Source organism: Zalophus californianus, chromosome 8 (assembly GCF_009762305.2).
Source record: "Zalophus californianus isolate mZalCal1 chromosome 8, mZalCal1.pri.v2, whole genome shotgun sequence".
Classification (NCBI taxonomy): domain Eukaryota; kingdom Metazoa; phylum Chordata; class Mammalia; order Carnivora; family Otariidae; genus Zalophus; species Zalophus californianus.
The window spans coordinates 31,144,846-31,170,309 of NC_045602.1; the positions used below are offsets into that span (position 1 = coordinate 31,144,846).

At 47.9% G+C, this 25,464-nt stretch overlaps 1 protein-coding gene across 3 annotated transcripts; it reads right to left on the reverse strand.

The window, feature by feature from the left end:
* Window positions 1-539: 539 nt before the first annotated feature.
* On the reverse strand, window positions 540-24,295 carry CDC42EP3 (CDC42 effector protein 3). 3 transcript variants are annotated; one of them, XM_027622774.1, is made up of 3 exons: window positions 23,484-23,765; window positions 19,277-19,385; window positions 540-2,783 (listed from the first exon to the last, which is right to left on the reverse strand). In XM_027622774.1, exon 3 carries the CDS (start codon window positions 2,542-2,544, stop codon window positions 1,780-1,782), a length of 765 nt encoding a protein of 254 aa, XP_027478575.1. In that variant the 5' UTR covers window positions 2,545-2,783; window positions 19,277-19,385; window positions 23,484-23,765; the 3' UTR covers window positions 540-1,779. The 3 variants fall into 3 exon arrangements, with proteins under 3 accessions (XP_027478575.1, XP_027478576.1, XP_027478574.1); XM_027622775.1 differs by lacking the exons at window positions 19,277-19,385; window positions 23,484-23,765 and adding an exon at window positions 24,150-24,295; XM_027622773.1 differs by lacking the exon at window positions 19,277-19,385.
* Between the last annotated feature and the right edge of the window lie 1,169 nt (window positions 24,296-25,464).

Sequence of the window (25,464 nt, forward strand, 5' to 3'; positions counted from 1 at the left end):
GTTGACAGAAAAAGAACACTAGAAAATCATGGGCTAGAAATGCAGCTGGGAAGTTAAGAAGGCCGGTACTCGGTGCTCTAGGGAAACCGGGTTCCTCTTCTACTTGGTGAGTTGTCTTGTGTCCCTACCCCCACATCCCCCCCAACCAGGTGGGACAATCATTGACGTATTTGGGAAGAGGAAGTCACTTCAGGGATATAGTTCTAGGAGAAATGAAAGTTATTATGTGCAAGTGTTTGACTTTGAAGGGGGGAAGGGTGGTTGACAGGACAGGAACTGCTGTGTACATTTCCTCTTCCTGTTTCCTTAACTGATGTCCTCAGGCATCTCTCCGTGGCAGCGGCGGGCGGCGGGGGTGGGTATTTTCTACTGCCTTCTTTTTAGCCTCCTTCATCTGGTTTATATGGCACCTGTAGCCAGGAAACATCTGTCTAACAGGGACGGGATTGGGGTTACAAGAGTTTGCTACAGAGTGTATTAGAGTGAGGTTCTTCACAGAAATGAGTTTTGAGAGGCTGGCATCAGTGTTGACTTAAAAATTCTGATCTCACACGTTCATTTTTCCTAACACTGAAGGGTCCTGTTTCTGGAATCTCAAACCTTTGGGCAAAACTCAAAATTGCAGAGTGGATGGAAATCACCTCTTATTTTAAAGGCTCACATACACTTTAGAGAAGCAATTTTTCTAGCCCTGAACTTAAGGAAAATATTATTATTCTCTTACACTTTTGTTTATTACTATAAACAAGCAACTTCATTTTAACATTTACTCTTTATTGTGTCGCATGAAGTACCTATGTAATGCAAGTTATGTACTGTACTAAAATACCTATATTTCCAAATAACATTATATGGTGTAGCCCACAGTCTCTGCAGAAGCATCATGAGTAACCTGTGCCCTTATATTTAACAATCCATTGTTGGGTGCTCTGAAAAGTATGCTAACAGATGAAGAAAAAGAAATAAAGCTAAGTATGAATACACTTTTCCAAACATATACATACGCAGCTTACAATGGAACCCCAATGGAGACAAGTCAAATGACAACATCTGATGTAGTATCTATAAAATGTAGACTCTGCAATAAAAAGCCAAAGGCACATAAAAATATATTTTAACTTTAAAAATAACTTAGTTACAGTAATACTTTGCTTGTGTCTTACCAACATGTAGCTGACGGTCAAAATTGCGCGATATAGATATAATATATAGGGATATATAAGAGCTATGAGAAAATCCCCCAAACCCATAGAGTTGTTCAAATGTGAGAACAGAGAACAGTTTTAACACTGAAGAATTTGCTATGATGAGCCCAAATAACGTAATATAGAAAAGAGTCTAGAAAAAAAGGCTTAGGTGTTAAATAAATTTTGACTTCTTGCTCAGAAAATGCTGGAGTATTGTCAAGTTCTTTAACGTGACTTGAGCAGCCCTTCGTAGCTAGTGCCAATCCTGGCCGAGCCAGAGTTCTTACGTTTCTGGAAATAAAAAATGTGAGCTGAACATCAGCAATACCCGCCGAAAATGGGTTCTGAATGACTCACTTCCTTTCTGCCAGGACGTTTTTTGTTTTTGTTTTTGTTTTTGTTTTTTGCCTTTCTGTTTTTGCAAACAGGGCATAATAGGTACAAAAAATATTTCGTAGGAACATTATCTTAGAAAACCCATCACACAAACTGCACACATAGCCAGTGAAGCTCTTCTCTTCGACTGTGGTTTAGTTTAGTTTTTATTTTTTGATACCTTTTCCCCCCAAAGGCCAAGAGTCGGCGGTGTCCGTTACTTATTTTTATCCATGACATTCAGCACCTCATCCAAAAAGGAGGGCCCCAGATCGAGCTGTAGGGAGAGGAGGGAACCTGTGAGGTCGGAGAGGGACTCCTCCGACTTTGTCTTCTCCTTGACAAGCTGGCATGGGGCGGGATGGTCAAACATGTCCTCAGCCGGCCAGTCGGGGTACTGTTCGGAGAGGCTGGAGGAGTGGCTGTCCCTGCCCTGGCTGGACTGCGACGCGGAGCCGCTGGAGCCCCACGAGACGTCTCCCTGGTGGCCCGTCCCGTTCCCCAGCAGACTGCTCTTCTCCGGGGCCTTTTCCTCCACGACCGGCTCACAGCTAAGCCGGGGCAGCTTGGCCGGCCCAAAGGACTCCTGTTTGGAATGAAACGTCACCGGCGACAGCAAGGGCAACATGAGCGCCTGCGACCCTCCGATGGTCGGGAGGGAGATGGCGTTTTTGAGCACGGGGGAGGGCGTGTCCGTGAACACGGAGTCAGAGGTACTGTTGGCCCGCAGGAACTCGCTGTGCCCCGGGAACGGGCCCAGGCGCGCTCTCTCCTGGTTTCCTGGGAGCAGCTCGTAGTTCCCTTGCAAGAACGAGATGTCGCCGAAGACGTCATGCTGGCCTTCTTTGCCGATGTGAATGGTGTGGCGGAAGTCTCCGAGGGGAGGGCTAATCATATCGGGGGACAAAATGTCCCTCAGTTTAAATTTCTTGCCTTTCTTGTTATTGGCAGCTTTTAGGTAAATCGGGGTCTTGGCTGGCATTTTGGAATTGGAGAATGTCTACTTTGAGAAAGGGAAAAGGGCCACTTTCTTCGAAGGTGTTAGGTTTCCGAAAATCCTTTCTGATAGGATCTGTCACATCATTTTTTTTTTCTCAAGTAGCTTCCAGAAGTGGCTGGGAGATGAGCGGGGTTTAAGAGGCCTTCCTGCAGTTACAGCCAAGGAGGGGCGTCCTGGAGAGCCAGGGACATCATCCAACCCCTTCCACGACGAGGAGAAACCTGGAAAGGAAACCAGAGCAGGTTATAGTTGCTGGTCCTTCGGGGTTCACTGGGGCCTGCCTTCTTCACAAGAGCCTGTGAAAAGCCAAGCTTGATTTTGTCTTCTCCCTCTATCAAGGAGGATAAAAACTTGAATCTTCGGATAAAAACTTTAATCTTTGGGTCTTTTACTAAGGCTCCACTAATCTTAGTCTTATTTCAGGGGGAGAAAAAAAAAAAAAAGGAAAGAGATTGAAAAACCTCATACCTATGACATCAGCACTTTTTAAACATGGTCATGGACACAATTTTCTGCACATGTCTAAGATTTTAGATTTTTCCTCTATCATAAGAATGGCTGTCAGCACATGACCAGAGTGATTTCAGCTCCTTAGATACAAGTGGATTTGCTTTACAATGTGTTTTCTCTTTTGTCTGGTGTTCACGCTAGCAAGACTGACAGTATTTTGTTGTTGAGTCCCGTGTCTAAATAAAATTAATGCAATACAGTGAATAGTCTTATAAGCAAAGGGACTGGAAATATTTACTAAGTGACAGTGGCTATTTATGCAGCGAACTGCATTCTTACACATGAGAAAACAGGGATTTGGGGGTCAAAAAATTAATCACCCTTTCTCAATCACCTACAGTCAGTAAATAGAAGAGCTGCAGCTGGAATCAGGTTGTGGCACGGAGAACTGGGCGGTCAAGGGTTTCAGGACTTGAGTCCTTCTGAGATGGAAGCAAAATAACAAAACTGCTTCTTTTCACAGAAAAAAAAAAAAACAAAACAGCGTGATCATCTATAACAGGCTGGGTCTTCACTTGGGAATACTTTTGGAATATTTACTGGTAAAGCACATATCCTCTCTCTGGGGTGGGCGGAACCCCAAGGAAACCTCCGTGATAGGGCTCCTGGTGTTAATGCCTTTGTGGGCACAACCTGGGACTTGCTTCTAACCTACAGAATATGGCAAAGGGGATGGGACATCCCCCTGGGTAGGTTGTATTATGAAACAGTCCATCTTAGCAGACTGAGAAAGACTCCCTTCACTGGCCTTGGGAAGGTAAGCTGCTGTGCTGAGGGAGGGCTGACGGAGATAAATTCTGCCAACAACCTGTGGGAACTGAAAGTGGATTTTCCCCCCAGTTGAGCCTCTGATGACACTGCAGCCCTGACAGCTGGCTCACTGCCTGATGAGACCCTGGAGCGAAGCCCTGCCTGAACTCCTAACCCACAGAAACTGTGGGGCAATCTCTAGGGGGTGGTGTAAGCCACCGAGCTTGTGGTCATGTGTTACCAGCATGGAAAACTCACACACCCTCCTCACATGTGCTACTTAACACAATCAGAAGTGCTAAGCTAGGAGGTGTGGGGCTCCAGGTTCTCATCCTACAGAGGAGAAACTCTTCGTCTCTTAAAAATAATCCTCTAACTCTTCAGTCACACCGGCTGACATGGGGAAGTTAAAACCTTTCCCATAGCGGGAATTCCTGAAATGCCTCGGCTAAGACCTCTCTCATCAGGCTCTCCTCCCATCGGCAGCAGAGCAAATAGATAAATATATCAATCAATACTCAAAGGGCTGAGTCGGGTGGTGGCTTGAAGGGAGAGCCAGTCACATTCGCTTTGTAGCAGCCAGAGGCCGTCTGTGTCTGCTGCGTACTTCTTTCCTTTTGGCGAGAATTTTAAATCCATTTCCCCGAAGCGGGTGGAAAGAACTGTGCCCTGGCACCTGCTGGCAAGGTACCAATTAGCTCTGTTTGGGAACTGGCTTGTACCCAGGCTCGACAAGGTGGAGAACGATGAGCTGGAGAGGCCCACCATGCCCTGGCTTTGTGTGTGGGGAGGAGGCCCAGGCAGTGCGCAAGGCGGACTGTATCCGGAGTTCACTAACCTAGCCGTCACCTGGGACCACACACTTGCCATCTTTCTTTTCTATTTAGTCCTGATCTTGGCTCCAAAAGCTCCCCGAGGTGTTCTGCTGTAGCCACACAAAGGTGCCCCGAGCTTCTGCTTCCCACTTGAGGTTAGGATCCCAAGGAAACACCGTGTTACTAACAAGAGGTGCTTGATATCAAAGAAGGGGACATGCGTGTGTAAGAAGCCAGTCTGGTGGGTCCAGATGTTCTCTCAATGTTCACTCGAATTTGAGTCTGGTGGCAGTCACAGATGTTACAAATCCAAAGCCTTGGATCCCAACATCAGAACCTCCTGGTAACTGTCTAACAGCCCGGGGCCCCTGCCACCTGGGGTAGCTGGCCTTGCCTTCCTGCGCCTCTGGGCACAGCATGGTGGATGACAACCTGCAGGGACCACCGGGGAGCCCAAAGAAGGTGGGAGGCAGCCCGAGGGACAGGTGCCCACCAGAGTGGTGTCCTCAGCACACACGGCCAGGACAACAGCTGCCGGGGAAAGATACAGTGTGTCCACCATAACCCAGGGGCAAGTGAGGGCTGCCCGTGGTCAGCTGGTGGAGTCAGGGTTATGCAAGGCCAGAACCCGAGGCAGAGCACTTCAAACTATGCAGAAAAATACCATGTAGATGCAGCCAGCAAACAGTTCCCTGCCCTGCTGACGGCATCCCGCACCATCGCCCTGCACTTGAACAAGGACTGGGTGAGCTGGGGAGAAGGGAGAGGAAACACTTGTGCCTGGAAGGCTGGGCGGGGGGGGGGGGGGGGGGGGGGAACGCCCAGCCCTCCTTCCCTCCCCGCCTGGCCACAGCCTTGACCATGACCACGGCCACTGCCATGGGCACTGCAAGCCCTTCGCCAGAGGCTGGCTCAGCCTGGTCGAAGCTGGGTTTTATGTCAGCGGCACGGACACAAAGGTGGGAAGGAAGCGACAAAAAGTAAGGAAAGGCTTGGTGAGTGAAGGCCACAAGGGCTACAGGCAGAGACTGGAGTGGGAGAAGAGAGAAGATCCTGTAAAAGGCGTTTTTCTTTCTATAAATGTTTATATAGTGTTTACTGCCTGACAGGGATGTAGGCTTCTAGGACTTTGCAAACAATAATTTGTACTGAATTTCTACTATGTCCCCATTCTATGGGCTCCCAAATACACTGGGAAAAAAAATTTTTTTTAAGAATTTGGGACAAAAATGTCAGTTTTACAACTTCAGATGGGTTGCTATTTGCAATGAAATGCTGGGGAAATGGAACTCCGACCCCATCCCTCTCTCTTATCTGTCCTTCTCCAGCTCAGGGGCAACCATGCTTGATCCCACAGATCACAATCTATTAAGGAGGATGTCTTACACTGGCTGCTTCCTCCCCTCCTTTTTGGATATTCTGGGCTCCCAGGCTTATCAGCCGATGGACATCAATGCCTCCCTTTCCCTTCCTGGCCTGACTATTCTTTCCACATCTCCTCTGCCTCCGCTAATACAGAAACCTAACACACAATTTCTTCAGCGGAAACAAAGTGGCTGGTCCTGGGGAGGGTATGCGCACACTCCTGGGAACCACCAACACTGAGAGCCTCTCTGTGTTCTGGGCCCTGTTCCAACCTACCAGCTCATGCACAAGAACCCACGAGGCTGCTACTGTTAAAAGCCCCATTTTACAAATGACACACTGAGGTACAGACCATGAGTCTTGGGTCCCTTTGCCAAGGCTACGTGGCTATAAGGCTCTAAGCCAAGTGGCCAGGCTCCAGAGAAGAAGGTCCCGACACTGAATAAACACACTTGCTGGGAGTTCATAGTCAGCTCCCCAGTTAGGAAGGGGGTGCATCCCAAAGCCTGTTCAAGATACAAATGTGTGATAACACACTGGGCTGATAAGTGCAGACCCCCATGGTGGGAGCCCCAAGAGATCCCACCTGGGTGGCAGGTGGTTTGGCAGTATCTATCAAAACTGCAAATCCCATGCCTTCAACACCAGAATTCTACTTACAGAGATTTATCCACTTACATAATACATGTACAAGATTATCAATCCCGGGACTTACACCAGTCTGGAGTTGGAAACAACCTAACTGTCCACTGACAGAGGAGAGGACTGGTTAGATTGAATTAAGGTGCATCCAGTACAAATGAGTATTATACAGGTCTTAAAAAGGATGAAGCAGTTCTTTGTGTGCTGATGCAGAAAGAGCTCAAAGATATCCATCTTTGAAAGAAGAACAGGTGCCGAAGTACATAGACACACTTGTCTCGGCTTGCATCTCTGTAAAATCTCTCTGGAAGCATTCACAGGAAACTAATAATGGTGCCGCCCACAGGGAGGAGTGGATGGAATACGACAGAGGAGGGCGGGCGAGAAACTTCTCACTGTACATCTTTTTATGATTTGGGGTTTTTGAACCATGTGAATGAATTAGCAATTAGCTATTAAAAAAAAAAATGTGCTGCTTAGGGCTCAGGCTGCACCTTGGAGAGAATTTTAAATATAGGTCCCGAAAAGCCTACTGAATCTGACTTACTGGATCATAATGCAAACAATTCCGTGGCAGTTGTGTTCAAAAGGCCAAATCTAGGGTGGCAGCTTGTGTGTGGGTAAGACCTCACGAGGGGGCTGCCCTTGTCTCACTGAAGCGTGGCCAAGGGATGATCACCCCTTGCTGCAGGGACCAGGCATTCACGCTTAAGAGGGAGCATCAGGGTTATTTGGCAGAATGGAAAAGCCCTCACGAGAGAACGGTTTTTAGTCAGAAAGCAAGGAGAAAAGGCAAGAGGCAAGAGGCCTAAGGACGCAGCAAGGGTCCACATGGAAGAGGCGCTGGGGTTGGGCATACAGCTCCTGTCCGGATGGCAGCTAGTGACACACACAATGCTCTACGATGGGATGGTTCTAAATGCCCAACACGAAATCCCGTCTCTGCTCACCGTTTTCAGAAAAGGAGACCTGGGCTCCGCAGCTGACCGACGCGGCAGTAGGCAGAGCAAGGATGAATCCCAGTGGGGCAGCCTGGGTCAGGCTGTCGCCTGAGCGGCTTTGCCCTCTGCCCAGGAGGTGGGCCCGCCTGCTGTAGGGTGGGGTGGGGGACGGGGAGGAGGGGCTTACGGGCCAGATGTGAACTACTCCACCAGAACTGGTGAGCAGGCCCTCCGGGTGTTCCACAGGCCAAACGAAGAGAACCGTTAGCCTTTTTCTCTCAGGCAAGACTCTACCAACCATCGTGACCACGTGGTACGGATGCTGCCCGCCCACACTTGGGGGGCTCTCTGGGCTCTCCAGCTTTCTTGTATTGCCCTCATTCCTGTACTCCCACTGTCTTTCTCAAATCCAAAGACAGAAAGTCAGAGAGAAGGCAGGAAGGCACGAAAGAAACAGAGGAAAACAGAAAGAAATCTTCCTATGTGTAGCCCTTTCTCAAAAACCCTCCCCTTGACCCTGAAATCTGAACTCTCCATGATTGCTAATCCCTCTCTCGGCATTCTTGGATCACTATTTGCTCTTCTTTCCCCCTTTGATGACACTTGAGATAATATTCATCTCGTAAATTAGATCCCTTAGAAAACAAAGGTCCCAGTGCCTGGGCACTGGAACAGGACAGATTTGCCAACAAAAGGGGTCAACTCCCCGGGCAGTGGCTTGTCACCCTCTCTCAAGGTGAGAGAGAACGTCCGGCAGATGTGGGGGCATGGAGTCCAGCTGCAAATGCACAGGCCCCCGCTTACAGGAATTTATGAGACATCCAGGGGTTCCAGGATACAAAAGGTCTCGAGGGAAGTTTAAAGTCATGGTTTTGTTAAGAATGGCAGTGTTGGAGTGTCCTTCTGGCCTTAGGCTAGCCATTCCATTTTCTGGTGACTGAATAAAGTGTAAGTGACAGTGTTAATAAGAGAAATCATCACAGCAGGGATAATTCAATGAACAAAAGAAAGAAAACCCCAAAGCGGCCCTTTGATTCATTTCCTTACCATCCGTTTGGTAAACAGAATGATGCCGAAAAGACCAAAGCAGGGCAGTGGCCAGGAGGTGGGGGGAAACAGGGTTCGTTAAGAAGTGACACACGAAAAAATCAGTTCCTGAATCACTTAAGAGTTGACTGGACTGGCAACTCATCTGAAAAGAACAAAGAGGTTTAGATTTTTAAAATCACATTTATTTTAAGAAAGGAATGTTTGGTTGGTCCACTAATTATTTTTAGAGTAATTCTTAGTGGAGAGAGAGAGGGTAAAAAAGTTCTTGCAGCCTACGAAATAGGTTGCAAAGTTAATCTGAAACACACATGTATAAAAACAGGGACAGGTGGGGGGTGGGGAAACCATCCCGAGGGACCTTCGGGCTTTTTCCTTTCTTCTACTTTCGGGAAGTGACTGTGTGTGGACTTCCCCTTGCTTGCTTCGTTGTCACATCCTTCAAGGACATCCTAGCTTCTGACCACTCTTCACTCTGCCTCCCTTCTTCCTGGCATCAAGACCCAGCACTGCCACACCACCGGGGCCTCAAGCAGAAATATGAAACAGGTCCTCCTTCAAGTCTGAACCATCAGTCCCAGGGACGGATGATGACCCAGTTAAGAACCTCTCCACCCCCAAACATCTTCAGGGTATTTCTCTCTGCCACCAACAAGAAGATGCTACTGTGATAAGGCCCGGAAAACTGTATTTGACCCTGGACTCCACACTTTATTGATTTTTAAAATTATCTATTTATTTTAGAGAAAAGAGTGAGAGAGAGCAGGGGGGAGGCCCAAAGGGAAAGGGAGAGAGGGTCCCAAGCAGACTCTGAGCTAAGTGCAGAGCCCAGCGCGGGCTGGATCTCATGACCCTGAGATCACGATCTGAGCTGAAACCAAGAGCTGGACGCTCAGCAAACTGAGCCACCCACGTGCCCCTGGACTCCACACTTTAGAAGGGATAAAGAATACCTGAAACATGTTCCTATATGTTCTAAGGAGTCCAACAGGGAGACAAAGAACTTGGTCGTGACATGTGAGAAGCTGAAGGAGGGGAGCAGCTGAAAGGAAACTCAGACGGAGGGGAAAACAAATCTTTAGGAATCTGAAGGATTCATTCAACTGTAATAGAAAAGGGATTAACTTGTTCTCTGAGGCCCTAGGATTATTGGGCAGAAGATACAAGGACCTAAATTTTGGCTTCTCATTTGAAGCCAGGTTTCTCAAAGATGGAGTGGGTGGCTGTGGGATGTGTGATCAAGGTCTGGGGACATCACAGGGAACAGCCCTGATCCCAGGCCTCCTCGGTGGTGCGTGGCGGGTGCCTGCTCATTCTCAGGATACTATCACTGCCAACTTCCTCATGGCCTCCTGTCACATTTGCCTGTCAAAACGCTCACAGACTTTACCTAGAAGACTGTCCATTTGAAGATGGCCGTGTTTTTACTAATATAGGGATGACAAGCCAACCTCCTGGATCAGAAACACTGAAACATTACCACAGTGTGGGCACCCATGCCAGTCCTTCTGCACACCTCTGTAGGAAGGCTTCTCTGAATCAAAAAATTTGAAAGTCATGCAAAAAAAAAAATCAGTGTTAGAAGCTTCACATTGATCTTCAATCAAAATATAAGACAGAAAAAAAAAAATGTAACCAGAGGAACACCCAATAAACAGCATCCTGAAGGGATGCTTTTCATATTTTTAGTCTATTTACTCCACCCAGGAGAAGATAAGAAGATGCCATTTCTATTTTTAGATTCTTATCCCGTCCCATATCATCCAAGCTGAGGATGACACAGCTACACGCCGAAGACAGTGAAACTCCCCGAGCTCCACCCCCAGCGGCTCAGCTTTCATGCAAATGAACTTACAGCCAGACTGAGCAAACTCTATTTTATGGACCCACTCAGAAAAGTCTGATACATCTCACCTTCACTTATTTATAAACGGACTTCTCGTTTATGATTCAGCAACAGCTTGTATTTATTTTTCTTTTACGACCTGCTTTATAGAAACCCACAAAATACCATATGGGAGACTCACTGCTAATTCATGTATACGCCTCACATTTATGGTATCTAATTGTACTAGTTGAAAGATTTTTTAGAAGCAAAACTGGAAGACGGCACCTCCACCTCGAAAGTCTGCACTTCTGAAGACGGGCCATTACACACCCTTCCTATTAAAATCGGTTACTGGGGAGGACTCAATATGAGACATTGATCCTCGGGTGTTGTAGTAAGGCAGGAGGAGAACAGGTTCTCTCAAAATGCCTGGCTCACTTGTCACAACTGGTTTCGTATGGGGGCACGGTCTCAGGGCTGGGAGGACCAGGGCAGTTTGGCAGATGTGAATCAAATGACGCCATTACTGTGAACTGCTCACGTGCTTCCATAACTAATGGATCCCACCTCATCTGCGAAGCTGCAACGACATTATCAATATGGAAAGAGAATTTGGCCCCCAAGTTTAGGCCCCTTGATTACTCTATTTCTCTAATAGGGTGAAAGGACACATAATGGGATTTTCCACGTTATTCTCCCAACCTACTCCAGCCCTTGATAATCATTCATTCTCAGTGGATGGGCTGAAATATGGCTTCTCCACCTCATACCAGCACTGGGATATTTGGAAGCCAGCAGTGGCCACTCCATCCTCCCCCCACTTTCAAGGCAGGCTCCCCTGTGTTATTTGTATAGAAATATCTGTACACAAATGTTTGTTCAAGAAATGAATGAACGTCCCCTCAGACCAGGTTGAGAGCTCGTCTATGGACACAAACTGGATCTTCTCTTTTTGCCTCCCGCTACACAAAGCACGCAGTGAACACCAAGTCAAGAAGTTTTTAAATCCATAACCCCTGCTACCCCTTCCATCATGAGGGATGAGTTGGTTTGCTCCCAAGTGCCATCCCCCAGTCCAAGTCTATAGGGGCTCCTCAAGGAAGTGGCAAATTTGAAATGCCTGTTTCTCTAAGGGATTTACACTTGTGAATATGAATGGCTAACATGTGAGTGTTTGCTATGGGCCAGGTTGGGTATTGGAACACACCTCTTAGGAAGCAATCTTAGATTATGCCCGTATCTCAGGTAAATCAGCCAAAGCCATGGAAGAGCTGAGATTTCAGCCACCGCTGGACTCCAGTCCGTGCTCTTAATTGTTGCTGGTTGGCTAACGTGACAACTCGCATGCAAGTGAGTTTAGAATGGAATGGCCACTGCAGGTTACCTGCCTCGAGGTCTGACCGGACAAAGAAGAAATGATACACTATGATCTCAACATCAGTGAGAGGCAGAGATAGTAACTGCACCTTGTCAGGAACCAAGAATGAATAAAATGGTCCTAGACACCAGCCAAAAGAATTTTGTCAAAAAGAATCTCAAAAGGAATTTGACTTGATGTAAAAGAAAAGCCAAAAGATTAAAATTTTGCAGTAATGAAAGCCCCCTGAGGCTCGAGGAGAAAAACAAACATCCTGTTCTAGAAAACAGCATTCAGCCCCGTTAATTCTTTTCCCAGAGGAAGCACGTGCACCGGGCCTCGCACAACCACCACACGGCTTTCACAGGGGACAATGGCTCCCTTCCCTCACTGGGGACACTTCACTTCCCCCGCAACTTTCTGAAACTAAGAACCCTGTGTTCCTTATGTGGAATGTCCTCCCACTTTCTTACCATCAACCCTACTCATAACATCCCCCAAGATCCGCTTTAGTCACTTCCTTCCCAGAGAAAATTCTCTTACTCACCTCACGTAATCCAGGCTCAGTACTGCACTGGCGAAGGCTTTCTGAGGACTCCTAGCGAGCCTATTATTTGTTTTTTTTTTTTTTTTTTTTCTGGTTTTGTGATTTTATGTCCGGTATCTCCAGGTAGGTGCTAAGCTCAGTAAGAATGAGGTAGGCAAAGGTGTTATGAGTAAGAGCTACTATTGATAAAAATCTCCTCTTTATGATGGATTCCCAACAGAGCCTCCTTCTGGGCAATGAACACCCGAGGCCCTCAAATATTATTGAATAAACCCTTTTAGTTTTCCCTCTGTCCATCCCTTAGGCCCTGAGTCTGCAAATTATAGTCAGTGGGCCAAACCCAGACCTTGGCCTGTTTGTGTAAATAAAGTTTTATTAGAACACAAGTATGCCCATTCATTTATAGGTTGTCTATAGCCCCCACCCAGGCGACATTTGGCAATGTCCAGAGATATTTTTGATTCTCACGACCGGGAGTGGTGGTGCTACTGGCATTTAGTGGGTGGGGCCGGGGAGATGCTCAACATTCTACAGTGCACAGGACAAACCCCCCCCCCCCCAAACAAAGAATTATCTGGCTCCAGTTCTCAGTAGTGCTGGGGTTGGGAAACCCTGTTAGAGATGCTTTTACAAGACAAGGTCCGAGTTGGGTAGTTATGGACGGGCTACGTGGCCCTTTAGGTCTGAAATATGAACTGACTCTTTACAGAAAAAGTCTGAGCCCCCGCCTTAGATACAGCATTTCCACAGGGTTGGATGGTTGTTGTCCATCCCCCAACCCTTAACAGTCCCCCTACAATCACAACCCTGCCCGGGGCTTCAACTATCCCCTCTAGTGATAACTTCCAAATCAGTGTGTCTTTAGCCCACACGTAATTTTAGTCTCGAGTTAACTACTCAAGGTAGCTCTGCAGACCACGGCCAGTCGATGACAAGATGAGGAAAGAAATCAAAAGTGAGCTACTAGAAACTCTTCTGACATTGCTGTAACCATCAAGGACAGGACTGGTGGATCTTTCTCCCTGGATAGGCTACTGACCAGTTTGGGAGCTGGGTGTGGGCCCAAGGCACTCGTGGTGCACACAGTATCAGTACACAGTGGATTGGAAATTGTAAAACAAACACAAAGAAAACACTGCTCCTTCACAGACAGCATTGGACTTTTCTCCCCTGGTCTTTTTAGACGTCACCTGGCTCCCCGCCGGGCACTGCCTATTCAACTTGTGCCATCTTTCCTCCTGCCTCCCTAGCACAAGCCTCCTGTACTCTCCTCTTGGTAAACGGTAGGAAGTCACCCAAATCCCAAACCCAGCTGTCATCCCCAACTTCTTCTCCTGCCTCATTCTCCACATCAAGGCCCAGTGCTGTCTCCCCTCGTCAACCCCAAGGCCTCAGCCTTTTCTAGGCCTCAAGATGGCTCTCTTGCATAAGGGCATTTGCCACCCCATGGGTCTCCCTGCCTCCGACCTTGTCTCCTTGCGTGAGCCAGCTACAATGCCCAAGTGACCCTGTCACTCTCGGGCTTCAGTGGCTGGCCCACCTTTACAGCCTGGACATAAAACAACTCGTGTGAGGCCCACTTTAGCAGTCAGGGTCCTGCCCACCCCCGCAGCTAATATTGCTGGCCGGCTCCCCCAGGGCCTCTTACACAGAGCTGCTACGGTACCTTGTTTATACCTCAAACCCACCAGCTATGACACCTGCTGCAGTCATTACTGGGTCTCCCACTAGGCTGCCTTCTTCTGGGGAGAGACAACTAGATTTAATTCATAGTTGGCACTGGACACGTTTGCTGAATGAACAAATGAGAAAGTTTGAAAGAGACTGCCTTGACTTTCTTCCCTGCCCGTCCTGTTGGCAATGCAAGATGGAGTCTTTCTAGGACTCCTACAGGAAAAAAATAAAATAAAATCATTTAACAACGGAGCTGTGGCCTCTTGTGGCAAAGGCTTTCTTTCCTTTTTCCGTCTGTAAGACATTTTAACCTTTCCCTATCCATGCAGAGTAAGAGTCTTACAGCCTACCAATGCAAGTCCCAGTAATTCTCTAGGCTCTTACAGATCTTTGGCATTAAGGCAGAGAATATTTGTCATCGTGCTATTTGAAAGGGAAAGGGCTTCTATCCTTGACTGCAATATGCAAATAGGGTCTCAGAGAGACAGGCAAGACTCAAGAATAAATTGACAATACATGCCCCTGAATGCAGACTCGCTAGTTACATTTAAGTCAGTCTTTTAAAGAATGAGGCCCTGGAGAAACAATGAGCTTGCCCTCCTGACCTTTCCTCTCAAAAGGAAACAGGTTAAGGGGAAATTTGGATTATTTGGCCCAAGACGTACAAAGAAACCTCAAGAAACTCTAATGGACATTCTCCAGAAAAGGGTTGCTTTGAATAGCAATGTGGGACTAGCACAGAGCAGGTACTTGAGAAAAACACCTACCGAATGAACGAACATACTGGCAAACACAACAACAGGAGACCGAGCCGTGGTTCTAGGCCTTAGCGGAGAAGACACCTGGGCTAAAACTTGGAGCTTGGCTTGCAAGCTCCTTGTAGAACTCCAGACGCACGTGGGTGCCAGTTGCCTTCTGCCTAAATGGAGATTATTACCCCAAACCTGCTTCTCTTAAAGGGGCTTATAAAAGCTGAGTGCTGTGCAGACACCAAGCATCATCTTTACACCAAATGAAAAACCAGAACACTACTAGATTCAATATGAAGGAGGGGAGGCATTCTCTTAACAAAATAACAACTTTCATTTTCTCCTTACATGTTGTCTGTAGCAGTCATCGATAAAATGGTTTATGTCCACCCTGTGAACAATCTCCACAACTGGAAGGAATTCCCACCTCCAGCTTGCTCAGAGGATAATTCCTTACTCTGACAAGGGGCTAACTTCCCCCTTGAATGTACAAGCATCCTTCCTCTCCATGTCCAAACCTCTCAGCCTTAAGAACAAATGGGACTTCTTGGAGTTGGGCAGATTACTATCAACTGCTACTGGTCAGATAAAGAAAAATGTAAGAGCTTCCAGTTATTTTCTTTAAATATCTGATAAGCTGTCAAGTGGGAGGGAATCTGTATGGTCCCAAGGACAGAACTAGGCATGTGATGAAAGTTCATGGCGAGGCCAGGTGGGGCTGTCTTTGAGGAAGAAGTCTAAAACAACTTGAGAGTTAATCAGCTTGAAGAAAGGGAGAGGCTTTCCCCGCTTCGCTTCGTCTGAGTTCCCAAGTCAGGATCCCAGAGGGGAGGCAGAGACAAGCATTCCTGCCTGGGGAAGTTAGGGGAGATCTCCTCTAGGCCACGCTAACTTAAAGGAGCAGTCCCTGGCAAGTGCATGCAAGCTCCAGACACGCAGAGAGGATATAATCATAGATTTGTGTGGAAGATTTATCTATCCTTAGTATTACAAAGTACTTTATGACGGTGGTTCTTCATACCGCGTTCCCTGGAACGCTCGGAGCTAAAGGCAGGCACCCCTGGGCCACTGGTGGAGGGAAGGGAGACTGAGAAAAGTAGGGCCAACTTCCCTACCCGTTCCTTCCTCCTCTTTCACTAAAAAAATTCTAAAATCTGTTAATAGACTGGGTTTACATTAAGATTGTCTTTCTTTGCTTTGGCTAAAAAAAAAAAAAAAAAAAAAGCTTGAAAGAGAACGGGGCCAAGGGGGAGGACTCGTTTTCTGTCACTCAACTCTTAGGGCCTTAGTGTTATCTTGTCACAATGAGAGAGGAGGGCCGAAATAAGGACCCTTCCATCTGTGAAATGTTAGGGTCTGTGATTCTACGTCTGCAGAAACATCTAGTTTCCGGGGAATTTTAAGGAAAAAATAGAGTATTTTTTAATGAAGTTAAGTTTCCTTAAAATCCTTATCTAAGTACCCTTAGAATCAAAATACTGGCTACCAGCTTATAAAACGTTCATCATCTTTTCCCACCCTTCCTGGTACCAAATCAAGGGTACAAAGCAATGCCGGTAATTTTCTCTGGGAGCCTCAGTTTGCTCATCCGCAGAGTGGGGATACTAACAATGTCTTCTTAGGAGGAGACAACACACGTCAAGTGCTTGACAAAGTTCTGTTACGCAATGAGCTGACAAATCAGTGGGAAGAGAGTTTACTATTACTAATTATTCCAAGAAGCCAGAGCTGCATAAGGAACAAGACAGGCCAGAAGTTCATTGTTGGGATCCTTCTCCAACCTGATTTCTTTTGCACCTTGGGATCTGGCCACGTGCATAAACTGATTGTTTTAAATTGTGTGAAAACCCCCAACATGTTCTGGTTCCAAGCATAATTCCTCTTTCTAAGAAAAAACTGGAATTGGGCAGAAGTCACGGTTTCCCCCTCACAACGTCCCGGGGGCATGTTGGCAGCTCTCCACCCCACCTGTACCACAGGGGAGCCCACAGCTGGACAGAACAAAACACACTCATCAACAGAAACTTATATTAAACTTACATGAAGCCAAAAAAAAAAATCAACATTATCGTGGAAGACGTTTCACTCTGAAGCCATCTGAGGGCAGGAAAAACACTTGGCAGTTTGGTGCTGTGATAGACACACGGTGGGCCATGTGGCTTCAGCTGATGGACTCAGTGAGAGGTCACCTGCCTTCATCCAGCTCCTGGCTAATCACTCACATCCACCAACAGCTACCTAACCGAGAATTAAGTTCTGGGGCTGGCTTGTTCCTCGGAGCACCTTGCGTGATCCTTACCACCAGAACCAAAGGACCAGAGATGCCTCCCTTTGAACGTGCGGGTTCTGTCGCCTGGGAAAGAGTAACATTACTAGGGCGATATTTGAGTAAGCTGCTAAGTGAACGTGACTTCTGGCCTGACAACACTGAGAAGACCGTGCCAGAGGCAGAATCACGTCACAGGCTAGGACTAGACTGTCTGTTTTTCCATTAGGTTCTGTTGTAAAAAAAAAAAAAAAAGATGAAAGCGGATATAAACTAGGTTCAGTCCCTACTTCCAAGGAGCCAGCAGTCTAGCTAGGTAGCCACAAGGGTCAATAAATGATCATTTAAATGCAGTAAGTGTGGGGCGCCTGGGGGGCTCAGTCGTTAGGCATCTGCCTTGGGCTCAGGTCAATGATCCCAGGGTCCTTGGATCGAGCCCCGCATCGGGCTCCCTGCTCAGTGGAGAGCCTGCTTCTCCCTCTCTCACTCCCCCTGCTTGTGTTCCCTCTCTCGCTGTGTCTCTCTCTGTCAAATAAATAAAATCTTTTAAAAATAAATAAATAAATAAATGCAGTAAGTGTTACAATACAAAGTATAAGACACTGTGGAATGCCTCAGATACAAGGGGGAGAAAGTCATAGAATGACAGCAGTCTAGAGCCAGAAAAGAGCCTGGAAAGTGTCTATCTGCTTCCTCTGTGCCCCCATCCCTCCCCTTCCACGGCTTCACAGATGAGGGGGCAGAGCCTACCCACAGAAGGGCCAGCGTTTGCCTTGTGACACAGAGGGCCAGTCGAGCCTCATCTCCTGCTGTGTTAAAATCAATGTTATGTCTGAACTGACCCTTGGGGAAAAAAAAAAAAGGTAAAAAAAACTTAAAAAAATAAATAAAAAGGGAAAGAAATCAAATACATTCTGGAATGGCAAAGCCACATTAAACCAAAAATGCCTTGTTTAAAAAATGTGTGTAGCCTAAATGATTATGAATTTGAACAGGTCTTTTTCAACTACACACATGGTGATTTATCACTGGCAATGATGTGTCCACAAATATGACCTTCGAGTTGTCACCAGAACATGACAGATTCCCAAGTGTGTAAGCTGTCTAAACAGAGGCCTAGCTTTGAAGTTCTCTGCCTTGCACGCGGGCTCAGGCGGCCTCGCTGCAGATCCGGGTTTTCCATTATTATTAGTAAGAGAGCTATGCTGATACATGTCACTGCTCCGGGCTCATTGGACTCTATAGCTAGAGGTGATCTAGCGCCAAACACCTCACTGAAGAGATGAGAAAAAGACCCTGAGGTCCGTTACACCTGGATCAGAGCTAAGACCAGACCCTGTTGCCTCACGTCCGGTACCTCTGTGATTGTTTCCATCAGGCTTGCATTAATTTGATCAAAAAGCAGAATGACAGGTGTGCTCACACCTTCTGGTGTGTCCTTGTGGCTGGTCCTCTATAAAGTCCTTGGGTTCCTTCAGCTCCGCAGGGCAGACTGCAGTGTGTGGCTTCTGCCTCTGGCTCACTGGCTCCCAGCGTGTGTTTCCTGCCAGACTAGCTCTGTCAGCGGCCCTGTGGGCTAATGATTTGAGACCCTGGACACTGTCTCCCTGTGGCGATTCACTGAACACAGTGACCTATTAAACGTTCTGACAAGTCCTGCAGACAGGGACCTTAAGCAAGCTAGTTTCCCAAAGAGTCCCTGCCTGATGCTATTCGGAGCTCAGCATCCCAGTGAGGTGGTGCTGTCCTAGCTAACTGCAGACGTGTTATCACTGCAACACGGTTTAACAAAGAACCGAAGGCTAGAAAGTAAGTAATGACTTTTTCAAACACGCAAACAAAACCCAAATCACTGAAAATCAGGCTCTTTTAATTTCACATTTGAGACTCGAGGATTCTATTAATCCATGGCTTGGGCGAGCAACAAGGAGTCAACAAATACTAATTTGGAACTCACCAGCTTCCAAATTCATCAGTTTGCTTGGCTCTTCAGAAACAAGAGAACTTTTAATAAAATATCAATATCATGATTCATATTATAAAACTGTGGTCTCACTTTAAAAATGGCTTTTCCACCAGAGGTACTGGCGAACTCAGCCCATCATCATGAGATACTGGTGAACCTGGCACTGAAGAAATGTATCAAGGCCAAGGAAGGCATTTTTTTTTTTTAAAGGAAAGAAACATACCCAACCATTGCTGTAAAACTATTTGGCTACTTACATTATTTATCCTGGTTTGTGGGGTGCTGTTTCCTTTGTAACCTTTAGAAGGGTGGGGCAGGAGAAGGGCAGATTCCAAACGGAGGCCGACAGCTGGAAGACTACTGCTCCTGGTTTTGAGGCAACCTGAGTTATTTCGAGCCATTCTTTCTAGAACCCCTCCTCAGGTCTGAGCAGCCTCCCCCAGCTAATCATAATCCCACAAATCCAAGGCACGGAGGCCAGGCCAGCCCCCCGTGGGTTATCCAGGGCACCTCTGGTAGGTTTCCCAGGCCCCCTCCCTCTATCTGTCACACCAGACACTTATCTGGCAGGGCCCGGGGCATATGTAGAACTTGGAACTGTTAATGAGGCCCAACTTCCGCCAAGGACAGAACCTTCCTGCCCAGCTTACTGGTGGCTCCTGGTCCTGAAGCAGCGTCATTAAGAAACACGTATTAAATGTCCACTGGATGCCAGGGAATTGAAGGGCCAGGCACTATGGGTGTGGGCACTGGCCTGAAGGAGGTGACCACCCAGACTGGTTATGGGACACTGTAACCCCTGGCTTCTCAGAACTTCAACACAAGGATGCGGTCCACCCTAAGCTCCACTTCATCCTGAGCTCGTTCCTGGATGTTTCGGGCTTTTTTTTTGGTCCCCCCCTCTTCTTTTCCAAGTCCTACATTTTCATGTAGCACATCTCTTCATTGCTGGTATAAACTAAATGCTCAGGTTAACTCTAGCAGTTTGATGCTGGATCCACTGCAGAAGACAGTTGCCATACCTCTGAGACTAAACTATCTTCAAAAATGAAATCACTCACGTGGTATTCCCCAAGGCTGGCAGTTACTGCCATCTTCCTTTGAATATAGAGTACTACGAAATGAGTTCTCTGCCAGAAGTCAAAAACCCTCACCAGAGTCAGATTTAATAGCCTCCCTCCCCCAGGGGTGGGGGTGTGGTATTTAGTACAAGGTCAACTAGGCCTGAATTCAAACCTGATTCTGTTACTCAGCTGTGTGACCTTGGCCAAGTTACTAAACCTTTCTGAGGCTGTGTTCTCATCTGGAAAATAAGAACAATACTATCTACCTCAAAGAGTAGTTATGGATATTAAACAAGAGAGCCAGTATTAAGCACCTAGGAAAAAAGATAAAAGCAACAATGAAAGCATCAACCTTTTCTTGTGCTTACTCAGGACTGGGCACTGTTCTAAGTGCATTACTTTTTTTTTTTTTTTAACTCATTTCATTCTGAGTTCATATTATTATCCCTATTTTATAACTGCTAAGCTGAGGTATGCAGGCTAAGTAATTTGCTCAAAGTCACACAGGTATTAAGTGCCAGAGTTAGGCTATGAGCCCAGGGCAGCCTGACTCCAGAGAGGCTTCTTAACCTTACGGTTTTTTTCCCCATCTCCCTACCCTAAAGAGGTGCTGACATTCATTCAGGATTAGCCACTCCTGCGTGCCAATTAAATTCCATATGCATATTTAGATTTGTTCCTTTTAGTGTAATTTTGGGCAAGTATAGAACAGGTCTGTTCTCAGCTTCCACATCTGTAAAATGGGGATAGTAACAGTTTTTCCTTCACAGCATGATTGCTAGAAATAAATGAGTTAAATCGAGGTAAAGGGCTGAGAAGATTGCTTGGCATTCAGGACAGGCTCCATGTAGGAAGTACATTTATCATCCAAAGTCCCGAACAGCGTGATGCATTAGCGGAATTCTTGGGCTTCAGTCCTTGGTAAAGGAGATTTTGTACCTGGCTGAATTTACTAGTTTCAAATGACTACCCTTATTCTCTGGCAAACATACTGCATTTAAAAATAGACTGAAGTTCTTATTCAATCAGTGAATAATCGGGTCCACAGGATTTCTGGTTAGAAAGAATTAGGCCAGGCCAAAATGAAATTAGACCAAAAATAAGAATTTTAATAGTTACAAAGAAAACATCAGAGCAGTCTTTTTGGAGGGTCTCTTCAGGTTATGAATTGTACTTTACCCACTGGATAAATGTAATGGCTACTGGGCAGAGAGCTTGGGAAAAATTTATGGCCTGGTAAAAATTTTGGGGTGATACAGGTTAAAGCAACTTTATCCCCACTGCTGTTGAATACCATGAATTCTAGAAGCAAAAAAGGGCAGCTTTTGTGAGCATGTTGGATGTAAAACACCACACTAAAGGGAAAGCTGGACAGCAGATAGACAAACCAGCTCAATCCGAGCACGTCTGTGATAATTTTTAGGGCTTTGTATTTACTCTTCTTGCACATTTACATTTACAATGAAAAGCAAAAAAAAAAAAAAAAGTGCAACACTCATTCCTTTAGCTGTCTTTACGTGTTACATTCAGATAGAAAACAGAATTTCCCCACTCAGATTTGGAGGGAAGGGGGAGCTCATCTGATTTCATGTCTGTAGCTGCTGCCATAGCCACAACACCATGTTCCAATCATGGAATTCATAATGTAAATCTCTTGCAGATGATACCACTGGAAAACAGAAACTGCCATGGATCCAGAAACACTTCCAAATTTCTGTGAAGTTCTTATCTGCGAGCCCAGAAGCTGGTACTCAAGGGTTGTGTTCAGTGAGTGAGGCCCATTGGGAAATCGACATTCTTTGGGGGACTTAATGAAGAACTTTCCACCATTCCTGGACTATACAAATATGCGTGATCCCTGATTCCACAAGTGCCAATGCTGAACATGTCATAACTGCCCCAACTTACCTCCTGAGCATTTAAATCTATTCTGAAAAGGGTTTGTGTCACACACATAGGGTCTAGCTGACTCTCAACTGCCAATCAATACATACAAATTACAGGTGGTATCAAAGAGAAGACCTCTAGAACTGTCCAGAAAAAAAGAGAAGCTGCAGTTTCTTGGTTGTTAGACTCAAGATCCTTTCTAAGTTAGAACATTATAGGAGTCTTTTAAATCGCCTTCGAGATACCCCTGCGGCATGATCACAGCTTCATGTGGAGCCTTTTGTCTCCCTGTGATGTGAAGGGAAGTCTCCAAGACTGGCTTTGCTATTCAAATACGGACATCTGCTGCACTCCTAATTTCTTGTTCTTTCTAAAAGGCAGCACCCGAAGAAACTCTTGAATATTGTGAGGCCTAAAAGTTGGGGGTGGGGAGGAAATCTTTGTCTCCCTAACACATTCATCCATTCCCTCCCCCTTCCCAGACACATAAGCAGCGACTCCCCCAAATACACCAGGGCTGGAAAGATTCATGTTGCAATACCCTCCTGACATTCCTATTCCCGCCCTCATTTTAATTCACTTTTTTTTTTTTTTTTTAAACAAAATGTAATTACTTGACTGTCAGCCTGGGCTGCACTCTGGGGCTTTTACTCTTTTCAACACAGCTGCGCTCCGGGCTTTGATGCTGCTGTCCACGCAGCTTGTCCCAGCCACAGCCTGGCTCTCGGTAATTCAACATTCAAGTGCATATTTATTTTTAAACTGACCTCTCCTAGACTGTACAGTATAAAGGAGGTCCTGCCAAAAAATATGCTACTTTCTATTTATAAGATGAAACACATGCCTCCCGAAGTCGAGAGGGGGATGGAGTACAATAATTCATAACAAAAAAATGACTGGCCAGATCCATTCGTCCTCACGTGTCTGATACTTGTCTGTGTCAAGGCAGTTTTAAGAAGAAAAAAAATCTTGAAAACGCTTCAGCTGTTCAGAAACCACCGTCCAAAAAAAAAAAAAAAAAAATTATAAACTGCCAGATCTGCAGGTTGGAGCTCCTGCCACAATGCCCCCTGTCAAGGGAGGAGAGGGCACCCGGCGGACACTGCCACGGCAGATGTGCACGCGCACCCAGGTGCGGTCCTGGTGCCAACCCACGACGGGAGGGGAGCGGTAGCCATGTGAGGTTTGTTCTCAGATGGAAAAATGCAATACGCGCCCAGAATGGCTGTCAATAGCTCAGAGGGTGCAGCGTAGCCGTGCAGCCCCACCCTGAAAAGTGGTGGGCACAAATGGTGGAGCTCTGCGTCCCGGTCATGCCACCCGAACCCCTCCCGGTTTGCTTTATGGTCCCCTTTGGTCCTTTGGACACCAGCTGGGAAGGCGATGCTCTCGGTATCCCCGCTCCCTGAGCGTTCTAAGCCTAGTACCCGGCGCACGCCGGAAGCGGCCACGACCGCGGATCGGAGAGACTCACAGGCAAAGAGGAAGGAGCCCTGGGCAGGCAGCAACTCACCAGCCACCCCGACGCTCCCAGCCGCTGCCCGAGGGCGGGACGCCCCGCACGGACGCCTCCCGAGGGCACACGCAGTCCCGGCCCGTTACCCGCAGATCCAGCCGGCTCGGCCCGCGCGGCACCTCACAGCACTATCCACTCCGAGTCGGCGTGAAGGCGCCCGAGGCCGCGGGTCTCCAGGCTCGGCCAGCTCTGCAGCCCCGCCGCTGGGGTCCCAGCCCGCTCCGGCCACCGTCGGCAGGGAAGGTGCGAACCCGACTGAGCGCGCGGCGACGGGACGCAGAGCCTGAACCTGTGAAGGGCGGGGCTGCTCGGGGCGGGGCCGGCGGCGCAGGGGGCGGGCCGGGGCGGGCCCGAGGGCGCGCGCGGCCCCGAAGACCCACCCCGCCGCGGTACCTGCGCCCCGGCCCCGCAGAGCGGGCGGGGGTCAGCCGCTACAGCGCCTGCGGGCCCTCGGAGTACAATGGGCACCCATTGTTACCGCCCTGGCGCCACCCTTAGGGATGCTGCTTCGCTCCGAGCAGTTAGCGTTCAGCTCTCTCGGCACACAGAGGTTGCGGGAGACGCTCGGTTCAAAGAGGGACACCGGGGTGCTAGCGCCTGGGTGCCCGAGGACAAAGGGACTCCACCCGCACCCTGGACACCTGCACGAAAAATCGCGCCCACCTCTCCTGGTCTCCACAAGCCGACCTAGCCCGGCGAGGCTCGGGCGTCTTGGGCGGGTGACTCTCGAGGAAGCGGGGCCACCTCACCGCGCCGACCCTGCCCGGCCCCGGGTCCCCCGGCTACTCTCGGCCCCAGCTCGGGGGGAAAGGTCGTGTTTTGTCAGTTTCCAGCTCGCTCCCTTTGGAGCTGCTGCCAAAACCCGGAGAGTGGATTTGGCGCACTGGAGGCGCCTGGGGCTGGGGGCTGAGCGAGTGGGCGCGCGAACAGCCGACGCTGCAGGTTTTTCCAGCCCAGGGGGAGGTGTTTCCTCTCCCGCGGGGTCCCTACAGAGACTTGCCTGAAGCTGGGGCCGGCGGGTGGCGTCTGTCCCCGACGCGCGACGAGTCGCAAGTGGCGCAGCTGCCAGTCTGGGAGCCTAAAATTCCGCCCTTGGAGGCACCTGCGCCCGCCGGTCATTCCGGCGACCGCCGCGGCACGCCCCGCCCCTCCGCCCGAAGGCCCAGCTTGGACCTGGTTAATTAATTTTCTTAATCCGTCTCAGTCTCTTCCTTCTCGAGTCCTCCTCCTGGGTTAATGAGTAGGCGACAGGAAAGGGCGGCGTTTTCCGGCTGCGAGGTCCCAGGCCGCAGGGTCGGCCCGGGGAGGCGGCTGGAACCCAGTCGGGGGGAGTCTGGCGCTCCGGGCCTGGCCCGGACCCTGGGACTCTCGGGTTGGACGGAAATCCTGGCACAAAGCAGATACCCTGCAGAGGACCTTGACTTTCCGAGCGCCGTCAGTGTCAGGTCCTCATCGCGACGGCCCCCGAGTCTGAAACCTTAGAGGATGCACAATAAGCCGGGTTGTAAGCCACGGCTGACGTTAAGGTGAAGTGAAAAGGAAAAAGGAAGCGCACACAACCGCCCTGGAGAGCAGAAGACTTGGGTGGAGTGGTAAAACCCTCAAAGAAAATAATAGTTGGCAGGTCAAATGGCCGTCAGGCTGGAAGTCAAATACAAAACTCAGCTGAAGAGATGTTAGAAGTCTGACCAGCAAAACAGTCCAGCAAGATAAGAGACCCAGCATTGTTTCTTTTCTTCAAATGACAACGGCTCCAAAGTTTCCTTTGGCAGATACCTGGGTTTTATTCCAGATTCCTCAGAGTTTTACTTGGGGTTCATATTTCAAAATATATGTTCCATTTGGCACGAATGTATATATTTTATGTATGGATTTATTGAAAAATATTAAATGTTACTGGCCTACTTAGATAAAGGGATTTTTATAAATATTTATGCATAGCTTTCATTGCATGTGGTATTTTTATAAGTACAAATAA

What these genes read in the sequence shown, in the direction of transcription:
- CDC42EP3 (XM_027622775.1), bottom strand. Translation starts at nt 2,544, where the DNA reads ATGCCAGCCAAGACCCCGATTTACCTAAAAGCTGCCAATAACAAGAAA.